Genomic DNA, 26,972 nt, shown 5'->3' on the forward strand with positions numbered 1-26,972 from the left:
CAAAATAATAACTCACTTTAATGAATCCAAACCTTATTTTCTTAACTATGAATATGTGCCCAAATATTGGTGTATATATAACGTTCTCTCTGTGAAATTATTTGAAAATAACTAGTTTACAACTCTTAAAAAACCCCAAAAAAACAGCCCAGCATTTAATATTTTGCCAACAAATCTTTGCAGGCGTTAGCTTTGCTTTAGCAATAAAAATATTGCAATAAACCTTCACCTCACAAAGCTTTCTGTAACCATGTGTCAGGAAATCTGTATTAGCCTGGAATAAGCATCAATTCAAGTACAATTATTTCTTACTGTGAGATTATAAAATTTCAGTTTTAATGATGATATGAACTCATTTCATTAGACAGAAATTGGAAAGATGTGCAGAACACACATAGTGCTGTTCAGCTAATACATTTCAGGGTAAGGCTTTAAACATCTGATTTATGGTGATGGGCTGCCTCAATCCTGGCAAGCTGCATATCCAAATCTTTCCATGCCAGAGTTTCTCGATATTTGCCGTTGCTGGCAAGAACAAGGATGGTTGTAATTCACGCAGCAGGAGAGGAACAGGCTCCTCAGCACCACAGTCTCTCCTCCATCAACCCCTGGCTGAAAGCCTACTGTCCTTAGTCTTCATGGAGTTCCCAACCCAACAAGAAATTACAGTGTTGATGGCTTCTTTTTTCTACAGTGACATCAAATATTTATAGTGACACATATAAGAATATATATATTTATATAAATATATAAAATATTTATATAAAATATATAAATAAATACATATACAAAATACGGCATTATTTTCCAGAGAGATTATACATTTCACAGGCCACCTTTCCTTATCCAGACTTCATTGTCATACAGAACTTTTCACAAAGTACATTAAACAATCAGCCTCAAAAAAAAAAGTTGCCAAAGCCCTCCTTATGTGAAAGCATCACATACCACAACAAAACCAAATCACTTCTCTTCCAATTAAAAAGACATATAACACCATGGCAGACAGTGAGTTTAACTATTTTAACCCAATGGTTCTTATTATATGCTTAGATGCAGGCAAATGACTTCTACCATAGTCAAAACAAGCAACAATTCTGTATAGCATAAATGAAACATGTGGGTCTCAACACCCAGGGTCCACAATACCCCCATCTTGTCAACACTGTTTTCAAAAGGAGTTCCTCACACAGAGTATGTGCTTTAGTAGAATGCATCAAGACAACACAGAATAGATACACCTTTTCAAAATAAATAAGCAAATACAAAGGGTAGTAATGTAATGGCAATTTTTTGTCCATGAATATTCTGTATTAGTGTGAGCAGTAAATGGAGGAAATGTAAGCCCTGCTGCATGAACTGAAGCAAAGGACAGACAGAAGAAAGCTTTACCAAGAGCTTCAGTGCGACTGTTACCCTTTCCAGTGGCATAATTCAGTGATGGGTACATTACAATTATCAATAAAACAATTTAAAAAAATATTATCTTGGTATTTGTAGTTATATCAAATAACAAAACTCAATCCCTTCTGGAAACACTTCCTTCGCATCCCAAATTCATTTCTCTTACCTAGAACAGGTCAGTGTGTATGCATACAGACTTATATATATTTGTAAATCATTCCATACCCTTACTTTCTCTTTGCACACAGATGTATACACTAGAATTACTGTGTAATATTTGGTATTCACATGTTACATTTAAATAAGGTTTATTAAAAAACAATTATATTAAATACAAACTAGCAGAATATTCATAATATATTTTACAGAAAAAATAGCTATGTCTTTATTTTAGAAATACATTTCTTTAAAAAGTTCTTTGAGATTTTTATAAAACTTTTTACCCGTGAAGACAGGTTTCCCATCAGACCTGTAAAAAAAGCTTTACCTTTAAATCATTGTGGATTTGTTTGGATTTGTTTTTCTTTTTAATATTTTTACAAGCTTAACATCTATAAATTCTTTAAAATAAAAAACCCAGTATCTTTTGGGATCAAATTGGTCACAGGCCATTCTGACCATAAAAAGTCAGTGGAGACTCCCTGAATCCATTCCGAAGTGCCTTTTGTTTTTGTCTCTCTGGATATCAATAGTGCAGGTTTACATGGGAATTCAGAGCTCCTTACACATCCCATAGGAAGCTCAATGTGTGTCAGTGGCAGGGTGCAGCTGCAGCAGCATCCACAGAGGCTGCGACTCCCCATCTGCTGCAGGAGGCAGAGCTTGTTATTCCATGCACGGTGCAGTCCACAGCGTTTGCCCAGCCCCTCCAAGGTCTCTGTGAGGTCCAGTGGCCATGCACAGATGCCAGAAGAGCTGGCACCCAGCCCTCATTTGCTTTCCAAGTTATAGCAGTGGACATCTCCTTTTCCCTTCCCATCATACCCAGGAAGTGGCTGTCCATATTTATCCACGCACCAGCAATAACCTCTTTTTCGGCCTTTGGATGGGCGACACTGAAACAGAATAAAAGACCCAGTTAGCATGATTTTCGTTTTCTGCACCTGTAGTGTTAGACAGCAGGGATTCCTGCTCATTTGATAGCTGCACTTCAATATCCTGACCATATCTGACAGAATCTAACAGAGTATTTGTTACCACTACAAAGTATTTCAATAAAAACTTACCTCCTCTCCCCATCAATCCCTCTGGGTCTAACTACTCTGTAATAAAACTGCACTGAGAACTACCAGAAAATAGGCTTATGAAGTGCTCCCTATTATATTTGGCAGCACACCTGCCCCCTTTGAATACAACACAACAGTATGGGCTAGTGACTGGGACCCATCTTCAGAAAAAAAATTTAGCAGATATGTTCTACACTAAAGCACAGGTCTGGCAAAGACAACCATTGCAGCAATAAACACACTTGGTTTGCATCTGTTTACTGAAGGAAATTCAACAATGTAGCTGACATTTATTAACAGATACATAATCCTTCTGCAGTGTAGTTATCATTGAAAAAACTGCTAGGTGGACTAGAACTTTACATGTTTTTTCCTATTAAAAAGTTTGTGTATCTACTGGTCTATAACATGTTATCTTTAAGTTAACTGCTGGAATTTGTCAACAATGCTGACCAACCTGAAACTATCACAGACAAGAACACTGAACCTCTTTAGAAGCAGTAACGCAGTAAATATGTTAGTAAGTAAGGCTCCTCCCAGGGAACCAAGAATAGCAAAAAGTAGACTAAAGGAGGTAACATGCTGCAGGCTGCATTCAGTATGCAACTGCACACAGTTGCATACCATGAACTTCTGTGACCTCTCAAGGTTTTTACCCACTCAAAAGACATCTCCAGAATCTCACTAAGTTTGCAATGGTCAGCCTTACTGTCAAGACACAGCCTCCCAATCAGCTCATATTTTGAGATTTGCTGACACAGGATTTGCTTCAAATGCAAACAAAGGTGGCTGTTTACTTGGGACATATTGACAAAAGAGGCAGTGACACAAGTATACCCAGTTTCCTGAGGTTTCACCTGTTGCATTACCAATATGAAGGAAGATTTGCTAGACAGGTGCTACTTATGGCCCTCAGGTAAACTTCTCCACTACCCCTCAACTTCTTGTTCTCCAGAGTCTCATAGGCATGGCCCGATGTCTCAGGAGGCTGCGGCAGTGGTTCATGTAAGTATCTTTTCCATGCGCAGGTACACAAGAAAACATGAAGCAAGTGTTGGGCTCCACATGCTGCTCAACGTGACTCATCCTTTCCATGTCTAGTTTAGTATCTCAGGTGCTATTTTGGACAGAACTGGGAATACAGACCACTCTGGGACAACCTGCACCAGCACACTGGCCCAGGAGCCAACTAATTTGTGGCAGCATGGAGTAGGGTAGACAGTCTTCACTAAGACCTTGTGAAAGAGAGATGGAAGCAGGTCACACATTAGATACAAATTTTTCAAACAAGTCTTCATCTTGTTTATTTTATTTTACAGTAAATTAATAATGTTATTCAGCAAAACTGCAAAATAATCCCACCATAATTTTGTTTTTGAGACAAAACTTCAGGAGGAAACACTCCAGAATAAATGTCTCCTCCGAAGGGAAAAAGGCCTCCCCTTTTCCTCCATCAATGAGACAAACAGGTCACAAGAAGTAAAAGTGGGAAAAAGAAACCAAACTGTTTATTAACACACAAACAAAACAGGGTAGAACAGGATTAAAAAACCCTCAGAGAGAGAACAGACACACGGGCTCGGACCAGCCGGGGCCACCCCATGGGCCTGCTGGGGCCACCCGCAGGCTCCCCGGACCAGCGAGGAGGGAAGGGAGGCAGTGAGGCAAGGGTAAGGAAAGGGAAAAAAGAACAAGAAAAAAAACCCAACAGAACCTTTTCCCAGCTAGCTCGAACACAAAGGAAACCAAAAAGCAGCACAGTGCTCCCGGCACACTCCCTCCCGAGCCCTTGGGCCGAACCGTTCAACTGGCCCCTTGGTCCGTGGCTCTGGGCCCGTCCCCGGGTCCATCTTAAAGGCACAGCGTCCTTGGGCATTGAGCGGACGGTTAAGGAATAAAGCGGCTTCATAACGTCACCCCAGGACAGGTCACACATTAGATACAAATTTTTCAAACAAGTCTTCATCTTGTTTATTTTATTTTACAGAAAATTAAGTAATGTTATTCAGCATAACTGCAAAATAATCCACCCTTCTGATACATTATTGAATAAACAGCCCAATGCAGAAATAATGCAATGTTTTCTCTTCTACAAATCTGCAGTCCTTCTGCATTAGCCTTATGAAAATGGACAGCAGCAGGATGACAAGATCCAGCTTAATGTACATAACCACTTACTTTTAGAAGAGGGTGAAGAAGTTCAAACCTACTGAGAGAACAGCTACATTAATAATTCACTAAACTAAATGATTAACCACGCTTCAGTTTTTATCTGTACTAAATCTTTAAACATAAGTCCTACAACTTATATTTATTGTCTCAAAAGCCTGACTAGAATTTACATGTATTCTCCAGGATTTCCATGGATGGCAGCTCAATGTCCACTGATATCAAGGGAAATTTTTCATCAATTTTGGTGGTGAATGGACTGGACTCCAGCTTAGGTATTATGAACATTTAATGACTTAAATTCTTCATGCTCAAAACAGAGGAATTAATAAACAACAGCCTTTGCACAATTTAATTTTACAAAAAAGGAAACTGAGGCAGCACTTCTAGAGTTGTTTTTCCCAACAAAGTAGGCACAGATGGAGCCCAAAGAGCATAGGGTTTCTGGCTGCTAGCCTGGTGCTCTGGCAATGAAACTACATTTCTGCTATTAATAGTAACATAGCCCCCCCTTTTAGAAGTACTATATGAAGTATGTTACACAACTCTCGCTGATTCATAGGCTTGCATCACTCTGAAAACAAATGATCAATTAAAGTTCTCATGTTGTTGGAGGGTTTGGTTGCTTTTAACAGTTGCACAACCAATTTTCACATGAAGTTAATCTGCAGAAACACCTTTTCTACCAGTAGTATATATTTTTTAATTCTTCTGGACAATCCATTTTAAAAGCAACATCCTTAGATCATTCTACAGTTGAAAAATGACACTCTATGAGAAAAAAACTTATCTTTTCCAAACTGTGATTTTTTTCACCCACTCAGCCATACTGTCAATCACAAAGCACTTCTGATTGAAAAGCAATGCTTTTATCCTGAAACAGCCAGCATGCATTCCCTATAGAAGTGGTAGACAGGTCACATGGAAAACCATATATATCTAAATATCTGCTCTTATGAATTTTGTATTCCACGTACATTTCTAGGTTCTGCCCAGCTATTCTGTATGACTTCATAAGTTAAAAAAGTTGGAAAACTGCTCAAGCAGTGGAAACAGTAATAACTTCTGATAGAAACACCAGCTGCCAGCTTCCATGCCACCTGCCCCTCTCCCTTCCACAAAGAAATGCTGCAGAGGCATTTGTGGGGCACAGCAAAGCATATGGTATCCCACTGAATTCCTGGTCAGTCCAGAGGGCTCCATGGAGCTACAACCATGGTGTTCAGGAACAGACTGCAGACAACATATACCTCAGGCCATTTTGGCTCCTGGCAAGTGCAGCTATGTTTTCAGTGGAATGATGCCAGCTCACATTTAGGTGAGTATCTGGCTCCAGTATACAAACAAGGGGCAATTCTAGTAATTGCCCCATATAATAATTCTAATTTCATCAAAACCTTTTTTCCCATGTTTGAGGTAGGAATGTGCCTGTATCAACTAATTATGCATAAATATGCTTATATATCACAGCTGAATAGTACAACCTTACGTGTGTGATTTATTAAGATAAAGAATTATAAATTTTAATAGGTCTGATTTTAAAGTTTATATATAAACACAAGGTGTGAAACATTTTTCATGTTATAGCCTAACAGATAAATTTATGTTCTTAGACGTGTTCCACATAGGCAAATTTTTCTCCATGGTTGTTCCTGAGAAGTCAGTTTCTAGGTATCCACAAATGTCATGAAAAATAAGTGCTTTCAACTGGACTGGAAAAGCAGATGACCAGGAACGCAGAATATGAGTGCCTCCTGAATGAGTTTTAATGGTGCCGGGGTGATCATAATTTATCAGATTCTTACCATCCCAAACCTAATACAGTCTCATCCTAGACAGTGGTTTTGGCAACTGTTTCCAGAATTCAAGGTGTCTAGCTTGCATTCATTTTTTAATGGATTTACTGTCTAATTCGCAGCCTATTACTCTGAATTTTGTGAGAATAGAATATAATTTAATTACAGATTGAACATGGCTGATAATGGCCTGAAGGGACTTAATTAAACAGCATAGCATTCTGTTAATGAGATTAGACACCCATATTATCACAGTATCTAAAATACCAGACCTATATATTGATTCTTCAAAAAGAAAACCAAAAATACACAATTGTCACAATTCCTTGCTGACAGTTAATTTGATCTGGACAGGACTCACCCACTTCTCAAACTGATGTCTTTTTCCTAGGAGTTAATTCTATGAGGGCAACTATCATTTTTGGTTTGTATTTTGCTGGTGAGAGAAGCAAGCTGCCTCTGTAAATCCCATCTCTGAGGTCTTGTTCCCAGGGCTGATCAAGGTTCATCTACAGAATCAGCAACCCAAGTGAATTTCATGTAGAATGTTTAGTCATGTGGGCTCCATTTGTGGGCATTGCCTGCAAGACCCTTAGTCATCTCAAACTACCATAGAAGCTACTGGACCTGTGTAAATGGGCACAGTGCTTGACAAGGCTGGCTAGGTATGAAAGTGTCCCTTCATTCTCTATGTATGCTGACCAGATGGGCTATTGCACATATGGCAGGAACCTTTCCTAAAGAAGTTTTAAAAGTCTCCAGGCAGCACAGACAATACACAGAGGACAAAAGTGCATATTTGTTTTGTACCAACACCTTATTCTTGTAAATCAGCTTCTAGGAACAAAGGCTAGGTAAGATTATTATCTGTCTTTCCTATTTTTTTGCCTTTGTATTTTTTTTTTTTTTGCCTTGGTGATAGAACTATGACTGCACTTTAAAGTACAGACCTCCTTTCAAGTAAGCTGCTTTAATACGTGCTTACTGCAGATCTGATTTACTACACACAATGCCAGAGATTACTTGCAAACCACCACATTTTTGCAGACAATGCAAAAACCTCAGAGTCTGAAGAGAGATGAAAGGAAGATCTACTCAACAAAGTAAATACCAATCTGCAGTCTTCTATAATACATAGAGAAGGAAAAGGGCTACGGCACACTTGAGTGCCTTGATGTGCTGTTATAGAGCAGCTAAGAAAATACTTCTATGGCACAGGCACAAAACACAGTCCTAGCCTCACTCTGCATAGCAGTCCAATGCATTTTCTGAAAACAAGCAGATTGAGATGTGAGCATTGCTCTTTGCTAGTTTACACAGCACAACATGGCTGACACTGGCTTCTCAAAGCTCCAGGCAACAAAAAGAAACTTCCCCTGCTTGGGAGTTGCCACCACCTGCTCAGGAAAAGCTGGGAAGCATAGATAAGCTCAGCAGCACATACCAAAGGTCAAACAGCACTGTCAATGTTGGACTGATGGCAAAAAGGAAGGCTGGAAATCTCACTCCTGTTACAAATGCCTCACCTGACACTGACAGCTTATTGCAGAGCTCAAGGGAATACTAGAAAGGGAAAGACTGTTTCTAAGAAAGCTGGAAGCCAAAAAATAGAGACACCATTCCTAAAATAAGGTTGCCTGGTCAGAGGTTGGCCTCTCACTTCCAACCAATGAACTGCATTAGCTAGCAAGAGAGAGTTAACCACTCCTTCAGTTACCAGAGATGGAGAGGCTGATTCGTGTAAACCCAAAGGGAAAGACATGATGGTCCACAAACAAAATCTGTCCTTGAGAAAAGTCTTAAAGAAACCTTTGAATTCAGGAAATTTTTTAATTATACCAAGAAATATATATTTGTAGGCAGGCCACTAACTAAACACTGAAATTAGATGGGATGTGTGCACTAAACAAAGAACCTGGCACAACTTGCACTTCCCCAAGTTGTGAACGAGCTTCAGCGGCAGCATTGAATGGAGAATGCGGCTGTAGCTCAATCCAACACAACTAAAGCATAAATACCTGCAGTTTTGGTTGGCATTTGTCAAGAAAGGTCACAACCCCAGAACCAGAAAGGGCTGAGAAGCCATCCTTGCTGCAGAGTAACTACTGAAAGTATCACTTTCACGATAACATGACTTGGATTTTGGAAGCGATCTGTGTAGCACATAAAGGACAGATACATACCTTTCTCAAGTTGCTTTTTGTAATATGATCCGGTATAGTTCTTCTAGGAACTCTCAAGCAGCTATTTACAATTCAAAGCATTGATCTATTGCAGTCATATGGTGACTGCAACTTTAGCTCTGTGGGTTATTGTAGAGGCACTGCTTTTTTTAAACCAAAGGGCATTAGTATCTAGGACACCAGTCAACCCATGTGTGACTAGGTATGAAGTTTCTCAAATGAATCTGTTGTCATGATCAACAGAAAATAAAAATACTATCCCCATTTGACGAGCTTCAGCACTATCGGATCAGGTTCTAAAACTGGAAATAAACTAGTTCCTCTGCAAAATGATATATAATGCACCTTGCTGGGAAGATCCTTCAACAAAGATGCAGAAAAGGTGAAATGCATTCATTGAAATGACCAAAACTCTGTACTTACTTGCTTTTTCTTGTAGAATCCCTTCTTGTCACAATTTGGAATATGAAAGCCTCTGGGACTCAAGACATTCAGGATCTTTAGGTGGTTTAAAGTGTCTTCCATTTCTCTACGACATGGACCCTGTTAACAAGCATGTTTTAGAAAACACAGGTGAAACTTCACTCCCAAATTCCATCTTTCACTCAAGAGTTAGTAAATCTTTAAAGGGCAAAAAAGCACAAACCCAAACAAATCCATTAAAACTAAGAGATGGCTGAACATGTCAAAGGGCAGACCATTCGCAAAAAAAAATCTGATTTTCTGATCTATTCAACATAAACTGATTTCTAAACCTTGACGGCCCTATGCTATGCTGAGGCACATATTGGCATTTCCAGTTGAAATCACAGTCACATATACCTTTGGGAAGGCTTAACCAGTATGTAAATCTGTCACATATAACATAACTTAAGTTTGGAAAAGCCAGCCTTGCACCAAGTGGGAAAAGAAGAAAGTAGGCCACTGGAAATACACTACTAGATAGGCCTTCCCCAGTGACATTTGATTTTTGTGATTCTGCTGGATTTGAAAGATTAAATGAAATTTATTCAATTGAAAACAAGTGGTTTGGCATAATGCATATATAAAATTCCTCAACTTTGGACAACAATTCCCAATTTCAATTGAATCAAATAGATGCAGTCATACAGCATCAGTATCACACAATAGTCTCATTAGATAAGTATGTCACTTTTTTCCTCAGTTTCTTCATCTGCAAAAGGCTGACAACAATGTAGTGAGGATTAGCTCTAGGACAATGAGCCAAAAACAGCTTCCAGAAGCACTTACAAGAGCATGTCTCAAACACCAACTAATTATATCTCACAGCAGCCCTTCGGGGTAGGGAGTAAAGCATTATGAGCCCCACTTTGCAGTCAGAAAATCAACAGCAGAGGAGTTCACATTTTGCCAGAGGCCAAGAAGGCAGTCAGCAGGGGGATCAGGATTCAAGAGTCACAGCCTACAAACTTTGTGCTTAGCTACACTCCTGTCTGGGTAGATCACTGACTTGGTCCACCAGCCCACTTCTTTAGCAAAGCCATAAAAAAATTTCTTTGCATGGTTTCATGGTTTAAAAATGTTTAAGCTGCTGAATTGACACAAAGACTCATTTGGTGCTGGTTCTAATTAGTGAAGTAATGACATGTACACCTTCAAGTGGTAATATTAATAGTTTGCTCATGTAAGGTACCTTTTATTTGAGTGTCTGAAAGCATACAATCTCCATAGTACTACTGGAGATTAAAATGGAGTTTTTTGGTCAGTAAAGACCTTCCTTGTTGCCTTCAAGTTTTCTTTCTGTATTGACCTCACAAGCTCTAAACACAGGCTTTAAATGGCTCCTCTTACTGCTCAAACACACTGAATGCAAGTGACAGACATTCAGAGATTTGGTCCCAAATTAGGCCTACACAAAGATCAACAGCTTTTTTAAAATTTTTATTTTGAAGCAAGCTTCCAAAGTCAGCCAGGCCAGTATCAAAAGCTAACATGCAGACACAGCTAGAAGAGCACTTGCTGACAAAGGCACCTGCCCCTGATGGACTTATTTCAGGTTTTTAAAGACACCAGCAGCCTTGGTAAACTGGTATACATTTGATCATGGACCCAACTATCACTACTCATCCTAATTAAGAATCTATTTCCTCAGAGTGACCAACCTTCATTCTTTTAGTGTTGGCACTTTAACTTCACATTTTGGGGAGGAGGACACACTGGAAGGCAGATACTGAGGTGATATTACCAGATGGCTGGACATCAGTGACAAACTAAAAATGAAGTTTCTCTTGGAAGGCATGCTCTCTTCAGGCAGAGGTTTTCACCTCATACAAGTTTCAAAACCTTCTTTTGAAGATGAGAATCCATATCTGCTTTTACCATGCCTGTTTTGGTGAAACACCAAAGTATATACAGATGCATTTTTCAGGCAATCTGGCCTCAGGCACAGGTTATCAGCTGGATGTCCAGGAAGAGAATTATTCTTGCCATCAGATTCACCACACTCTGACTGCCCTGCAAATTCACTGGGCGCAGTCACTAGGAAGCAACGGCAGCTCATGTGACCATGAGACTTTGCTCTTAGGCAGTAGCACCAAACAGCAACTGCAAGTGCAGGCGGTGCTCAGCATGTCATACAGTGACTGACTAGTCAAGATCCTAATTCTCAGCTCAGCCTAAATTCATCCCCCTTGATTTGCACCAGGAAGTATATGAACACAGTGCCACTACACACAATGTGAAACATCTTTTTTCCGTTATTGCAACTCAATTACACTGTTTGCAACCAAGTTTAATGATGACACTATTAAACCTGTCCCAAGTCCACTCACACAAGAGTGTGACAATTACAGGGGGACACAAGAATTTTTGACCTCTAAGAAACTTCAGTGAAAGTCATGCTTGTATTGATGTAAACATCATTATGTTAGTCCTATGTGTTTCCTGAACACATTCTTCTTGGTCTGCTGATTGTGTATGCATTTGCAGAATCAATAGATCTACCAGTTAAACTGCCAGAATGTCCTAAAAGGCTGCAACAATTACCACTCTTTAGCTATTTAGTATAATTATTTATCTTGTCATATGCACAACAAGCATATATATATATATACACACACACATTCACATGCTGGCAAATGCCTGCCTATTTACAAAAATACTTACATATTCAGTCTCTTGTTTGGATTCAGAAGAGAAATTCAATGTATCTGTACTCTGCGAATCATATTCCACTTTATAGCGTTGTGTATCTTTGGCTTGCACTTTCCTGATTATATCTATTTTGATGTGTGGTGGTTGCAATTTGGAATCTGGCACCCTGTGAGAATTTGCAATGGCCTGATTTTCTATGCTGCTGGTACTCCTGTCTTCTTCTGAATCACTGAAATTGCCTTCAAAAAGAAAAAATGCAGAAGAAACAATGTTAGTTGGCTGCCAGTAACAAGTGTCTGCAAGGGCATAGAAACGTAGAATCATAGAATATCCTGAGCTGGAAGAAACCCACAAGGCTCATCAAGTCCAGCTCCTGGACCTGCACAGGACAGCACCAAGAATCAAACCATGTGACTGACAGTATTGTCCAAACACTTCTTCAATGCTGTCAGTCTTGCTGGTGCAACCACTTCCCTGGGGAGCCCACCCACCCCCTGAGTGAAGAACCTTTTCTCAATATCTAACTTCTACCTCCCCTGATGCAGCTTCATGCCATTCCCTCAGATCCTATCACTGGTCACAAGCAAGAAGAGCTTAGCTCCTGCCCTTCTGCCTCCTCTTATAAGGAAGCTGTAGACCACAATGAAGTCTCCCCTCAATCAACAAGCCACTAGATTAGTGTATGTGTTTAATTTTCCTTTTTACAAAATAGCAATATACAAAAAGATGAACGATGTAGCATTCCACATGTGTCAGCACCGTTGTTGCCAAGCGATGTTTTGAAGCATTCCTACGCTCAGCACGGCCTCGCAAAGCGCGCAGCTGCAGCGCCTGTGCAGGCTGTACCCAGGACGTGGAAACCAGCCACGGCCACTGCCCTGGGAAGCACGGCCGCGCCGGCCGCTCGCCCCTGGCTTCCCGCTGCAGCGCCGCCCGCCGGCGGCAGGGAGCAGGCCTGCACCGCAGGAGCGGAACCCGCCGCAGCCCCACCGGCGCCGGGGCGCGGATCCCTGCCCTCCGCCACTGCTGACTTCATCAACCTCTGATAAACGCGGCCGGCTGTGGGCACTTAGGGGCTGCGGTGTGGCTCTGCCTGTCCCAGGGCCGTAATTTCGTAATTTTTTTTTTTTTTTTAAAGAGACATTAATACTATCAACTCTAGCCCGCTGAGTTTCCTGGTTCTAATTAGCCATTTCTTTTTTTTTTCCTTAACTTTATTCAACACACAGAACAGGAAAGAAAAACAGCACGCTTTCATTTCTCTGCTATTAAAATGAAAAACGTTTATTGGTGTACAAAACACATTTTAATGGTCAAAAAACGCCATTCATTCTGTAATGGTTCCAAGGACAAACACTGTTTTCAGCTTGAGCTTCAAAAATATTTTCTCTTTAAACTACCACCCAAAAAAAGCCAGGAGAAGTAGATTTTTCTAACATATTCCATAAGTTCAGTGTTCCTGTACCTTCTAAGGTATTTGTCTATGCTGCATTTCGCTCTGTTAGGAGACTCCTGCAGTGCAACTGTAACTACATGCATTTCCTCCAGGGAATTTTTCCAGTTAAGGTACTCCTAACAGCTAAGTAACAGCTAAGCCCCACTAGTTGTTGTCTTAGCTGCTGACCACCTTCTTTTTTCTTTTTTTTTTTTTTAAGGAAATCCTACTGGGAGTGCACAATGACAACATCCAATGCCAAAATTATACTTGATGACTCACTAAAAAAAAAAAATCACAAAAGCTGAGAAATTCACTGCTAGAAGTCCATGTTCACATACTTCATTGATGCTAAATATTTCAACACAGGGACTACAGTGGCACTGCCAATACACAGGAATGGGGAAAGGAACATAAGAGGAAGAGGGTTCTAAGTTAACTTTTTGGTACTGGTGGTTTTAGTGCAGCCACGGCTGGCAATGGACTTAATTGACCAGGAAAATCCAAATCACAGTGCAAATGGATTAAGGCAGTTTAAGTCCTAAGTCCAAATTTCCTGGCTTTTGTGGGTTTAACTCAGATTCTCAGTGGTATTTAAACATATTTCTGGTAGTTTAATGTCCTGTTTTGAAACAGTAGTATTTTTTCCCCCCCACTCTCAATGAAATTCACAAGAAATGAGTCACTAAAATGTTATAAACCTGAATCTAGGTTTTCTGCAATCAGTCCAGTTCATTAGTTTTTCTCTTCTGCCAAAAAATAAGTAGAAAATATTCTCAACGTGCATTGAGTATCCATGACGATGTCTGGTCATTTCAGTTTAGATAGGCCATCATAGTTCAATAGCACTTCTTACACTTCAGATTAAAATGGTCATATTGCCACATTTTAAACTGTAAAGTATATTTGACTAACTCAGTTTCACGAAACTTGGTGCCACACTAGCTTTACATCCTCATAAGAGAAACAGAACTGCCATGAGAGTTACCCATTCTCTCTTTTTTAAAGAGATTAATCAAGTTGCAAATGCACACTACTATTTAACACTTTTGTGCCCAATAAAAACAACTGGAAAGTCAGTGGCCTACTACAGTTTCTGTTACAATGCTACTGTAACATACTCTACCCTATATCAGCTTCTAGCAATTTCTGTGAACCAGGAATGACCAACAGCATAGCACATGATGCAGGACGTAGCTGTGTGTAAAGGAGCTGATGTGATCCTGCCCGGAGAGGGTGTATACCAGTGACTGTTGGCTTTAGAGCTAGAAGTGAAGTGGTCCTCATGAGAAGGTAGGCACTATGTGTCATATAGGTTCTGGGTACTTCTTTCTTGCACACCAGGTTTGCAACCTTCACTCCTTGAATGTGAACTGTAAGGGTCCCACTATGCATTTTTTAAGGTATCAAAAGTTCCTACTGATTTCAAAATTAGAGTCCTTTCTCAGCCAAGAATGCAGAAATAAGAATTCAGATGAAAATGGAAAGATTTTCAGCTAAGTACAACTCTGTCTTTCCCTTTCTCCTCTCTAACAGTCACTGTTGAAAGCACTACCCCTAGATTAAATACCACCAACGCCTAAGTACTGAGGAGATGCCTCATTTCCAGTGTTACTCCAAGGATGAATACGATGAACCAGGCTCATGTAATAAAGGAAGCTGCTCAATGTTCCAAAGAGATTAAAAACTTCAGTAAACCTCAAACTCTCATTCAAATTGTCACAGCTTGGAAGCAGCACATAAATAATTATTATAAGGCATCTCCTATTCTTCTAACAGGCAGTTAACTGGAGCACTGGTGCCACTTTCTCAGCTAAGGAATGGCTACTCAGAGCTCCCACAATCTAGCAGAAAATCTTATGGCTTTTTAAAAATGCAAACAGTGGAAAGCCTTTTGACACGCTTTTCCATTAAATAAATGTTAACCTACTTGCTGTTCGTTAGCAAACAGTTTAATTAAATGCTTGCATAGAGGGACTGTGCTCTCTCGATCTGAATCCCAACTTTCCCTGTTTCAAAATGTGCATCCTAACAGAACTTTTTCCAACCATCCCTTCCTTTTCAAACAAAACCCGTTCTGTGAACATCTCACTTACAAGACATGCAAGAGGCACAGGAAATCTTCGTTTGACCGAAGATTTACTTGCAGTGCAGACAAAAAAACAACGTCCTCTTAAACACTGTTGTGCAACGCTTTGTTCTGAACAACCACCTTTCCAGGCCAAAGGGATATTTAAATTTAAATTGTGTTTTGCTTGTTTGGGGGTTTATTTGTTTGGTGGGTTTTTTTGTTTTCTTTTTTTGGTCTTTTCTTTCTTTTCCTCTCTGTGTTTAGACTTCCCTGACTTACCCACGCTGCTATGCAGGAGTTAGAGCCCACTCTCTCAAGTTTTTTGCTCACTCTCTTTCCAGGCACACCGGGGACAAACGGCGAAGATTTCACCCTCTCTCTCTCTCCATCCAGGCTCTGTAGTCTAGCAGTCCCATGCACCCGCAGAAGTCACATGCAATCCCTCCCCCAGTCCCTTTTTTTTTTTTTTTTTTTAAACTCTGCCTCTTTTGCGAGGAGCACGGGTTGAAGAAAATCAGTATATACATAAATAAGGTGGAAGAGGTAAATTGTCCTTTCCTTAGGCCAAAGCACACCTCTTTCAAAATGATCCCAGGCTCGGCTACGTGGCTGCCAGCAGAGCCCCCCGCCCACGGGCCGGCAACAGGCGGACAGCGAGCGGGGGTCGTTTCCGGAGACAGAGCTCTGCCGCGAGCAAGCCCACGTCCCCCCACTCATGCTGCTCCCTTTGTAACTTAAAACAAAAGAAAGCGACACAAAAAACAAACAAACAAAAAACCCACCAAAAAAAAAAAAAACAAACCAACAAGAAAGCAGCGAAGAGGGAGAGCGGCGAGCAGGAAAGCCATCCCTTCGCCTCCCACCCCGGCCGCAGCCCCTTACCTGCAGCATGCGGTCCCGGCAGCAGGAAGGCCCGCAGTTTGCCGCCCGCCGTAGCGTTGGTGCAGAGCCCGCGGCCCTCGAGCAGCGCCTGCAGCGGCCGCGCCTCTTGCCGCCGCGGCTGGCAACTGAGCCCCGCGCCGCAGCGCTCCGTGTAGATGCCGCAGGGCTGCCCCAGGCGCAGGGCGCAGGTGAGGCAGCAGCCGCAGCCCGGCTCCCGCACCCGTTCGGCGCAGTCGGGCTGCAGGGGCTTGCACTGCTGCAGCGCCCGCGAGTCGCAAGGCTCGCAGCGGACCACCGGCCCCGCCAGCACCGCCGCCGCCCGCCGGACCAGCAGCGCCAGTGCCGCCGCCGCCACTGCCCACAGCACGCCGGGCCGCGGCACCATAGCAACCGGCGGAGGGGGCCGCCGGGAGCCGCCCCCGCGCACCCCGGCCGGGCGCAGGACGGGTAGAGCTCCGCGCGGGCGCTCACACGCCGCCGCGGGCGGAGGGTGTCGAGCGGAGCGGCGCAGCCCGAGCCGCCTCCGAGGGGGCTGCGGGGAGCGGAGCTGCCCGCTGCTCGCAAGCCTGCGGCGCGAGGAGGCGGGAAGCCGCGCTGCCGGCACTCGCGCTCCGGCCTTCTGCAGTCGCTTGCCCGCAGTCACATCAAGGCAGCAAAAGCCCGCTAGCAACAAAGGCAACCTTTTTCCTTCTCTTCTCCCCTCTCCTCCCTGCAGAGCGCCTGAATTACTTGGCTCGACAGTAACTTTTTTCTTTTTTTGCCACACACAACACTCAGGAAAAAAAAAAAAAAAACAACTCTTTGCAAAAGTTAAAAGAAAAAAAAAGCCAAGCCCAGACGGTCTGAAGAAAACTTAGTCCAAAAACGTTTCAGAAAAGAAGGAGAAAGTACCGAGAAGGGAAAAATAGAGATGGGGTGAAAGAAAAAGCGAGGTTTCCTTCGTTTTATTCCCCGTGCCGCCTGCCAGCCGCTCTCCCCTGCTCCACTCTCCGCCACTCCACACCCAGCTGTCTCCCGTGCTGTCCGTCCGCCCTATATAGTGCCGCGGTCGCCAGCCCGCCCCGCGCCATGAATAACGCGCGGCGCGGCAGGGAGCGCTGGCCCTCGCCGGATCCAGGGCTCGGTCACGCAGGGCTGTGAGGGCGGTGCGGTGCGGTGCGGTGTGGTGGTAGTAGGCGGGGGCCGCGGCGATGCCGGGGGTTTTTGGGTACTTCTTAGGAATCAGCTGTGGTGTGGCCCTGGCAAGAGGGCCACGTCGTATGCCTCTAGTTTCGAGAAAAAGTTGTCTCTCTGTGCGTGTGCGCGTCCCCGTGTCCGTGCGTGTTTCCTTGGCACCGAGAGAGGCGAGAGAAGCCCTCGGAGAGTGCCCTTTTTTGGACTCCTGGCTACAATCCTGTCCACTTTGAGGCTCAGAGCCACGACCCTGGAGAAGGCGCGCATGTGCTCGCGCTCACACACGCCCGCCCGTCAGCCTGCCCGCAGGCTCGGGGCATACCTTGAGACCGGTTTACAGCTCAAATGGCAGCTGCGTTTCCAAGGAAGACTGGGGGGAAATGTATGTGCATGACCACACCCACACACGCGCCCACCCACGTTTGCCCAGATGTTGCTGTCTGGCCCAGGACTCCGTATCTTGCCCCATCTTCGTGGATGTGCCTCCCTTAACATTTTTTTTTTAAGTGCTCTCTGAACTCTTAAAACTTTTCCTTCCATCTATAAGAAAACGGTTTCCATTGCAATGTCCTTGCAAATCTAGGAAAAAAAACCCCAAACAACCCATCCCCCCAAACCCCAACATCGAGATTCTACATGGATTTTGCACAGTTCATGTATTTGTGTTCAGGCCACTGCAAATTTTGTTCCCATTTTGCTAGGCATATTTTGGTACTCCTGTTAACTTGGCTTAACTTTGATTGAGAAAATCTGAATTGGCAATGCCAAAATTTATGACCATTCTTTCTGAAGCTCTACTGCACTGTCATGAGGAAGAGGATGGTGAGATGTATATATAGACAAATATATGGTGTTTCAGTCAGAGATGCTTACTCCTCATGAAAAATAAAACCAGCGATGCTCACAGATACTGGCTTATACAAATATGTTCTGCCATAGGAATGATAAGAGCCAGATTCATGTTCTACTTTCAACCCCTTCATCATTAACACTGAAGCTCATCTTCCGGTAATTCATCAGCTGTTCAAATGTGTCAAAATTCAAGTGGAAGAGAGAAGTATATATTTTATTGCTCAAGGTACTGGCCATGATACTGTTAATCTTGAAAACTGCACTTTTTACAAGTCATATTTTCATATAATTAAAATCACCTATTCAGTTTCTCTATTCTTAATTCAATACTTAAACCTTTCAAATAGCATCTTGAAAGGAGCATCATACATAGCAGGATAAAAAAGAATGATTTTATCTGTGAATAATATAGTGTAACAGTAGACACTCTTCGTTGGGAAATAGAAGATTATTTAGTAGAGAGATCAGCCTTGCTTAACTCCCCAATGGGTGACTACCAAGGCTTTTCAGTCTTCTTTTGTCTTTGTGATCATTTTATTAATTGACTAAAAGAGGTCGCAGGTTGTCCAGGACTGAATTACAGACTGCACTAGCCCATCTACAAAGCAGGAATTGATCAAGCCCAGTATACTGCATGTTTGGTTTCATGGTGGGTTTTTTGTTGGATTTTTTTTGAGGTTTTGTTTCAGATTGGTTTTGGTTTGGTTTGGTTTTGTTGGGGTCCCTCCCCTGCCGTGTAGCCCTGGGAGAGGGGCCCTGAGGGCACAGACACGGGGTTTCCCTGCCCCTGCTCAGCCTCGTTCCCATTGGTTGGTTTGTGTTCCCTGCGCGGGCAGAAGGACCCTTGGTCCCGTGACTGGAACAGTTCCTCGGCAGAGCTCCGGCCATGCGGCTGGAGAAATAAACATCTCTGAAACAGCTAGCAAGAATCAGTCTGTCCATATATATTTCCTTTCCACGGGACTCCTGGTTTGATATATGCGTGTTGCAGGATCCCCACTGCAACAAATGGTGGAGATTTGTGAGCAGAACGATCCCCGATCCCTAAGCGACTGATTTGTGTGAGTAAACCCTGGAAACTTTGGATTCCTCTTCTTGGTTTTGCTTTGCTATTCCGTATCTAAACTATGGAGGAACCGTGGGAAGACTCTTGGCTCTCAGAGCCGCATATGGACATTTATCTTAAACTTAAAATGATTCTTGAACAACGATTTGTAAATTTTAGCTTGATTCAAGCTCAAAAAGAACTGAAACACTTCCTGGCATGGTTGTTTAAGAACTTTTTCTATGTTTCTTGGGATTTAATTCTTACCAAGGGCTTTTGGAAAACCGTTTGGACACAGTTAATATTGGAGTCAAAATATATGCCGATGGAAGAATATTTTCGTGAATATTATTTAGTTACCGAGACTGTTGAGCAATGTCAGCTGTGTCCTGGCGAAGGGAAGCGTGGCGCAGGGACCGTGCGGCCCAGGCCACGTGCACCGAGCGCTCTGAGAGCAGCAGCGAGGCAGTTCCCGTGCGCGGGCGGAGCCACGCGAGCCGCAGTGTCGGTGGCGGAGCGGGGAGCGGCGGGACCCGGCAGTGCCCGCCCGGTCCTGTGCAGCGCGTGGTGGAGCGAGCCCCGGGAACGCCCGGCCGAGAGAGGCGGCACGCGGGCGGCGGCTGGCGGCGATGGCGGTGGAACGGAGCCGCGCCCAGCCGAGACGCGCGCTGGAGCAGGGCGCGGGGGAGTCATCGCCCGGGGACCCGGCCGAGACGTGGGTGCAGCGCCCGGCAGCGGCAGCGAAGCTGCGACCAGAGGAGGCGACGCACGGAGAACTGAGCGGCGTGGCCCGGCCCGGCCCGCGCAGCCCCGAACGCGACCCCGGGAAGAGCGCGCAGGCACCAGCAGCCCCGAGAATTCCAACACGGGAGCGACCGAAGGAGAGAGCAAAGACGCAGCGAGACAGAAAACAGCAGCCACTCGGAAAAAGGAAAAGATCATAGCAACTAAGACCTTAGGGATAGTAAAATGGTATAATGTTAAGCAAAATTATGGTTTTATAACAAGGTATGACAACCAGCAAGACATATTTGTGCATAGAACTGCTATTAAAAAGAATAACCCTGAAAAATGGATCCCAAGCTTGGGAGATGGAGAAGTGGTGGAATTTAATATTGTACTAGGGAGAAAAGGGTTACAAGCATCGCAGGTCACTGGGCCTGATGGTGTTCCTGTAAAAGGCAGTATATATGCAAAAAATCGTAGTCATGTTAGACAGTATCTCCATTGTAAGCCCCCCCTACAGTTTCCCTTTCCTAATCCCACCTTTCCCTTTTACCCTATGTCCTATTACCCCCAGTGTATTCCCAATCCGTTTTTTCACCCATGGTTTCCCTCACAAAGCCATGCTTTTGCCAATTGTTTCCCCAAAAATCCCTTTCCAATGCCGAGTGGGGGATGAAAAGGGGGAGGGAAGAAGTTAAACCCTCTCCTGCCTCAGTTTCCCCACAAAGCATGCTCAGAGAATTCTGTCTCCCTTCTGTCAGCCCTAAGATGTTCCAGAGAATCTGTTTGGACATTTAAAGACTCAGGAGGGTGGCTTGTTTTGTTTTGAAACTGTTCTTGTTATGTTTATCCAGTTGTTTTCATTCTCCTTTTATTAAAATAAAACGGGTGAGGTGTTGGGGTCCCTCCCCTGCCGTGTAGCCCTGGGAGAGGGGCCCTGAGGGCACAGACATGGGGCTTCCATGTCCCTGCTCAGCCTCGTTCCCATTGGTTGGTTTGTGTTCCCTGCGCGGGCAGAAGGACCCTTGGTCCCGTGACTGGGACAGTTCCTCGGCAGAGCTCCGGCCATGCGGCTGGAGAAATAAACATCTCTGAAACAGCTAGCAAGAATCTGTCTGTCCTTATATATTTCCTTTCCACGGGACTCCTGGTTTGATATATGCGTGTTGCAGGATCTCCACTGCAACATGGTTTGGTTTGGTTTTTCCTCAGACTATTGCAGGAAATCTTGCTGTTACTTTGTCGTAAATTTTGGTTTTAATAATTGTTTGTACATGATGAAGTCCAAAAATCCTTGGGATTGTCTGGCAGCATGTATCAGATTAGGTCTAGCAGAAAGAAGAGGCCTTCCTCTTTTCACACTCTATGTATACAGGTAGCTTTTCAGTTGGGGTGAGCATTTATAGCATGCTTTCAAAACTGAAATGAAAATGCATAGGAAATGTTGTGAGAAATTAAGTAAAATGAGGCAAAGGGAACTAGGGGACTGAACGAATAAAAGAGAACAAGTTTTTCCTTCACCAGAGTTGTACACCTCTCACACACCAGTCTAAGATGTATTTCAGACTGTGGCAAGAGCATTTTCATCAAGCTGAATTTTGATTCTCACAATCAGAAAGACTTTTGTTTCCTTTCTCTTCTTTCTTTTATAATGTTACACAAGATATGGTACACCATTTTGAACTCCTGTTAATACAAGGAGATATCTGCAATGTCACGAAATAGAAGTAATCACCCTTTTTTTAAATACACAGTTCTTGAACTTAGTATTTATTTTTAAATAGCATTAATCAAGATTAATGCAACATCAAGGCACTTTGACCAAAAGCACTGTAAATGAAAAATTAACACCAACAAAGATGTAGCTGGATCACCTTTGCAAGTAGAAAGCCAGTGATGTGTCGAAGGTCAGGTTGGTCTAACAGTTTTTGCTAAAAACATAGCAGTCTGCACTGTCTTAACCAATAGGCACCACATGAAAATACAGTTATATGAATGACAGAATTTGGTTCAGAGCTGTACTGGACAATCACAAGATGGATACCAATGTATCTGGAAAGCCACATCAGAAATTTAATAAGAAAAAAAACAAAACTAAAAACCTCAACATGCACCTGTAGCTAACAGCTGAATTACACTTACATCCCAAACTTTAGTATTATTGATGCAACTGTTCTATTTGGACAAGACCAAGTGCTAAATATGCAAAGTAGCAATGTTTGCAAAGCTGTACCAAATCTGAATTTTCACATTTAAATGAACTGTTTATTCTAGAGCTTTAGCGTTTTTTTCCTGTTTATTCAGTTTTACTGGGAGGAGAGGGAGAGACAGAAGTCATATACTGAATCTCTACAGTCAGTTCTAAACAATAGAAAACAGAAGAGAAACATCTGAGAGGCACTGTGCTTCAGAGAATCCCATGTCTTCCCATATTATGGAAGCAGAAAAAGAATGTATTTTATTTCCCCTTCCACTTCATCCTCCCACCTTCTTCATATTCAGCTCTCTTCTCTAGTGCCTTAGCTGAATTCATACCTTTTGGTATGTTGTTGTGGTGGCTATGTTTGCTACAGGGACAAGACATGAGAAATAGCGTTGTCGTTGAAGTAGCTATACTTTCAGCTTCATGGTCACTTAATGAAACAATCCCAACATTTTAGTGTAATTCCTTGTAATACATGTGGTTATATTACCCAAAATATAACTGTCAAGAATGTGAGCTTCCCTTATAATCCCATTTTAAAACTTGTGTTACTTCACAACACTTTTCCTTCTTCAGAAAAAAAAATCCTCCAAACAACCAAATGAAAAAACCTTCACAGAAAATCTAGAGATACATAGCTCATCTTGGGTTGAGGGCTAAATCCTCATTTACAAAGCATCCCTTAATTTTGGTGTCTCTGCTCTTTTTGCCAACCTTGAAATTTTATGTACAACAAACTTCTGAAGTAAAGAAAAAGTTGAATTTCCTCAATATGTTCTTGTTTTTTAGAGGAGGAATTCTCAGATTTACAATGAAGTCAGTTGATATAATACTTAATTGAAAAGAAACTTTGTAAGATCCCTGCTTTCTCAAAGGCAGGTATTAAGGTCAGCATTATATGTCAGCTGTCTGTAAAAACATAGTTTAATGAAAATTTCCTGCAGACTTCCTTCTGATTTGGGGATAGACATGAACATTTCAGATGTTTTCCAGCTCTTTAGACTCTTATGCCAGGTGTTCAGGCTTACAAAGAACAAAATTCTCCTGGATTCCTCACAAATGCCACCCTGTGCTGCTTGTCTGAAGATGCAATCTGAATTGAGCGTGACAGAACAAACTGAATTTGAAAGCAGATAAAATTAGGAAACCAAAGCAGAAATAACTAATGTTTTTTTGGGAAGTCAACTGAAATGAGACATTTCATTGCTATCAGAGACATGCATAATGAAAGGGCATATATTGACAGTATTACAGAAACAGTTACCAAACACTTCCCTTTACTAATTAAGACATCTTGTTAAACATAATAGAGGAAGGGTAGATAGCTGATAGGTTCCCTTTTACAAAGCTCTTATCCAGAGATGTGTTCTTGTCTTTTATGTACTAGTTAGACATTATATAGTGGTCTGGCAATAAAAATCTTATGGAATTTAAAGAGAACAGGGGGATTAGAGGGAGGAGGAAATGAAGGAAAAATCTAGCTCCCAGGACTTCTTCATAAAAAGAGAAGAGATTGCTACTTGACCGGATGTTCTCCACACCCACACTGCAGTCAACAATCTGGGTGTTGTGTATGTTCCAAAATGCAGGTGTCAAAGAGATGAAAGGAGAAATGCAGTGTACAGTCATCTTGAGATTGACTTCCTGACACAGTTGAACTTTTGTCCACAAGTATTAAAAAAAAAAAAACAACCCCAAAACCAAAACCAACCTTAATAAAAAATCATATCCTACCTTAAAATCTCAGTGAGGTGTTGAAGTGGAAAGGTTTTAGATTACTGAAAGAAGGAGACACCTAAGACTGTAGTCAATGGAGAACTGACCTTTATGCGTATTTGATTTTGAATAAATCCATTATGGTTTAGGTCATTCTAAAAATTAGCAGGTCATGAACACACCTTAAGGTCGATTTACATACAATCAAGGTCAGAAGACAAAAAGTATAAGAAAAGATGTGAGAAATTAATTTAGCACAAGCTGATTCTTTTCTCTATTCAACAATCTCACAGCTTCATGACACTGTTACAGTAGAACAATATCTCATGTTTATAAAATGCCACCTATATTATATATGTTATAGAAAAAAAGGCAGTAATTTTAATATCTGTAAATCTAGATGCTTTTTTACCATATGGCCTTCAGAATAAAACACAAAAACACCCTTAAAAACTTTGCAGGATGTAAGTTGAGCAAGAAAAATACCAAGTTGTAAAATTGTCTGTCACAGACTGGTGTTAGAGCTAAAAGCATATGCTGTGAGTTGTGTTGAGAAGTTTCCTCCTACAAAAAGGATGAAGTGTTCTGGGACAATCTGTGTGCAAAAAAAAAGATCGTTTGAAGTCCATTTTATTATTTACACAAGTTAAAATCACATATCTCAACAATTTCCAGGTGAGAATGGTGTTTCTAACACCCTATATATTGCCCTAGCTGATGAATTATTGATTGTAAATTGTCCATATTTGTTATACCTTCTCTCTTTTCAATTCTACTGTTTTGTTTTATCTTGGATGTCAGACTATGCATCTTAGTCCAGCATTGGGCAGCATGGAATACCCAAAGCCTCTTTGGTCTCACAGGAGTTAAGGTCCATCCTTCTGTTGATCACACTGGGCAGGTCTCAGGTCCATTTGAATGCCTACTGTTATGTATCTCAATCCTCTGGCTGCTAATGCCTAAGAAGGTTATAGGTTACAATCTTTAAATAACCAATTATTACACACATAATTTTTACAAGTAACTGAGATACACCAATAATACCAGGAAACCCACTCATATTATTTGCCATCAGTTCCCACTCTACTTCAATTTACTTCCCTATTGCATTTCTTTGACTTGGATTTTAACTTCTAGGAAGACTGCAGTACTCATACTTTCCGTTTTATAAGCCATTCATAATTTTGAGTACCTCTACTAATTAGTTAAATAATATTGATGTCCATCATGGATACACTGACAGAGAACAAGTAATAAATATTTTCTGATTAGGAAACCCCTTTTAAAATATCTCAAATATTTACTCTAAATTGACAGTCTATTTTTTTTTTTCGCAATGTAGGCCCATATTTTTAAGAAGACTTCAGAAATAATATTGTTCTCTTGGACATGCAGGGCATAATTTCAACAAAATATACTAATTTGTATATGCTGAAGCTTTATGCACTTCGTAGTGTGTATTGCACAATACATGACCAACCAGCCTGTTAGGTTTTCAGTCTGAAATCTATTTTCTTTATAATAGCTTGCAACAAGAGTTGTGCAGGATCATGCACAGAATTATAAAGGAGCAAAATCAGAGTACAAAACTGTAGCTTCCTGTAGAAAATTAAGTTTCCTATACTTATTAGGATTAGTGTAGATATTTTAAAATGTAAGATAAAGTCTTATGGATAAAAGGTGCTTAATTGCTTGTCTCACAAGCAAGTTTTGTTTGATAGATGGTTTGATAGGTTGTTATGCAAATATGTCTTCGGTGGGAATTTCTACCAATTCCCAAAGCAGAACAGGAATAAAAAAATCAAACCATAGCTAAGTTCAATACCTGCTGGAAAATTCAAATGATTTCACAACAGTACAATATCTCTTGATGACAGAAGATTGGTGCAATGCAGTAGCACCACTGTGAGTAATCTGATCCTAAATCCATGAAGTATAATGGGGATCTCTGTCCTTTCAGAAGCCATTAGTTAGGGTCTCTAGCTGGAGCATAGCTATGGGCATGAATCTGGCCTCTGGATATGGAGACTGCAGAAAAGTATCCTCAGATTTGCTACAGACTGAAAGGAAGACTTTCACAGTAAAATGACAGAAAAACACTGGTTTTTTATTTCAAAAAACCCATACCTAGAAAGAGAACAGAAACACATATGACATATTTGATAACACATGCTTAGTATCATGTGCTGTCTGATGATTCTTCTTGTTTTTCTGTTTTTCAAAATTCCATCTCCCTGAGGGTTAGTCAGAAATTAGTGCGCGTTTTTAAACATCTTAAATAAGGCTGGTTACAAATTCCAGCACAGTTATCATTGCACAAATCCTATCTCTGCAATTCACAAGAGTGTTGTATATCTTGGTTTTGGCTCTGAGTCACAAACTCAATCAGTTCTTAGGAGAATCTTGAAAGTCAAATCATAGCATATAAACAAACATTCTGCTTCTTCTGTGCACGGTACTTTCTCAGAAGGATAAATGTCACAAATGATGCTGGAAAGATATGTACATCTCCTTGTTATACATATGGGTGTGACCAGAAAACAAAGGGACTAAATCAAATCCCATTCTTGCTGCTGAAGTCATTGACAGTATTCCTGATGACCTGGAAGCATTTGGGTCTGAACTAATGAGTGGCCATTTGTCATTAGGTTCAGCAGACTAGTACAAAACAGAGCTTTGAAGTGCACCCAGTGCAGAAACAGGAGCTTCTGTACTCACTACTTCAATTTACTGATCTAATATCACTACAACAAACTATTTGATCATGCAGATTTTTATAAGCACCTGGAGTAACAACACAATCCCTGGAAATTTTCTGTGGTTTACTAGAGGAAAAGGACTGTGGTCTATTTACTACTGAACATCATATTTAAAGTAATTTGAAAATGTGGGCATTCGAGGCTCACCTCAAAATTTAGGATGATATGACAAGGCCCCAAGTTGTGCTAGGGGAGATTTAAATTGGATATTAGGAAAA

At 41.8% G+C, this 26,972-nt stretch overlaps 1 protein-coding gene across 1 annotated transcript; it reads right to left on the reverse strand.

Moving 5' to 3' along the window:
• On the reverse strand, nucleotides 1-17,360 carry IGFBP3 (insulin like growth factor binding protein 3). Its single transcript, XM_048296643.1, has 4 exons — nucleotides 16,281-17,360; nucleotides 11,905-12,131; nucleotides 9,202-9,321; nucleotides 1-2,459 (listed from the first exon to the last, which is right to left on the reverse strand). Exons 1-4 carry the CDS (start codon nucleotides 16,663-16,665, stop codon nucleotides 2,334-2,336), a joined length of 858 nt encoding a protein of 285 aa, XP_048152600.1. The 5' UTR covers nucleotides 16,666-17,360; the 3' UTR covers nucleotides 1-2,333.
• Nucleotides 17,361-26,972: the final 9,612 nt, after the last annotated feature.

The sequence above is a fragment of the Corvus hawaiiensis genome, chromosome 1, assembly GCF_020740725.1.
Source record: "Corvus hawaiiensis isolate bCorHaw1 chromosome 1, bCorHaw1.pri.cur, whole genome shotgun sequence".
Taxonomy (NCBI): domain Eukaryota; kingdom Metazoa; phylum Chordata; class Aves; order Passeriformes; family Corvidae; genus Corvus; species Corvus hawaiiensis.

Bases quoted from the DNA above. Each gene is read 5' to 3' on its own strand.
- IGFBP3 (XM_048296643.1), bottom strand. From the start codon at position 16,665: ATGGTGCCGCGGCCCGGCGTGCTGTGGGCAGTGGCGGCGGCGGCACTG. The intron at 12,132-16,280 runs GTAAGGGGCTGC...TTCTTTTTGAAG, and splicing joins GCCGGGACCGCATGCTGCAG to GCAATTTCAGTGATTCAGAA. The intron at 2,460-9,201 runs GTAAGTACAGAG...ATTCTGTTTCAG, and splicing joins GATTCTACAAGAAAAAGCAA to TGTCGCCCATCCAAAGGCCG.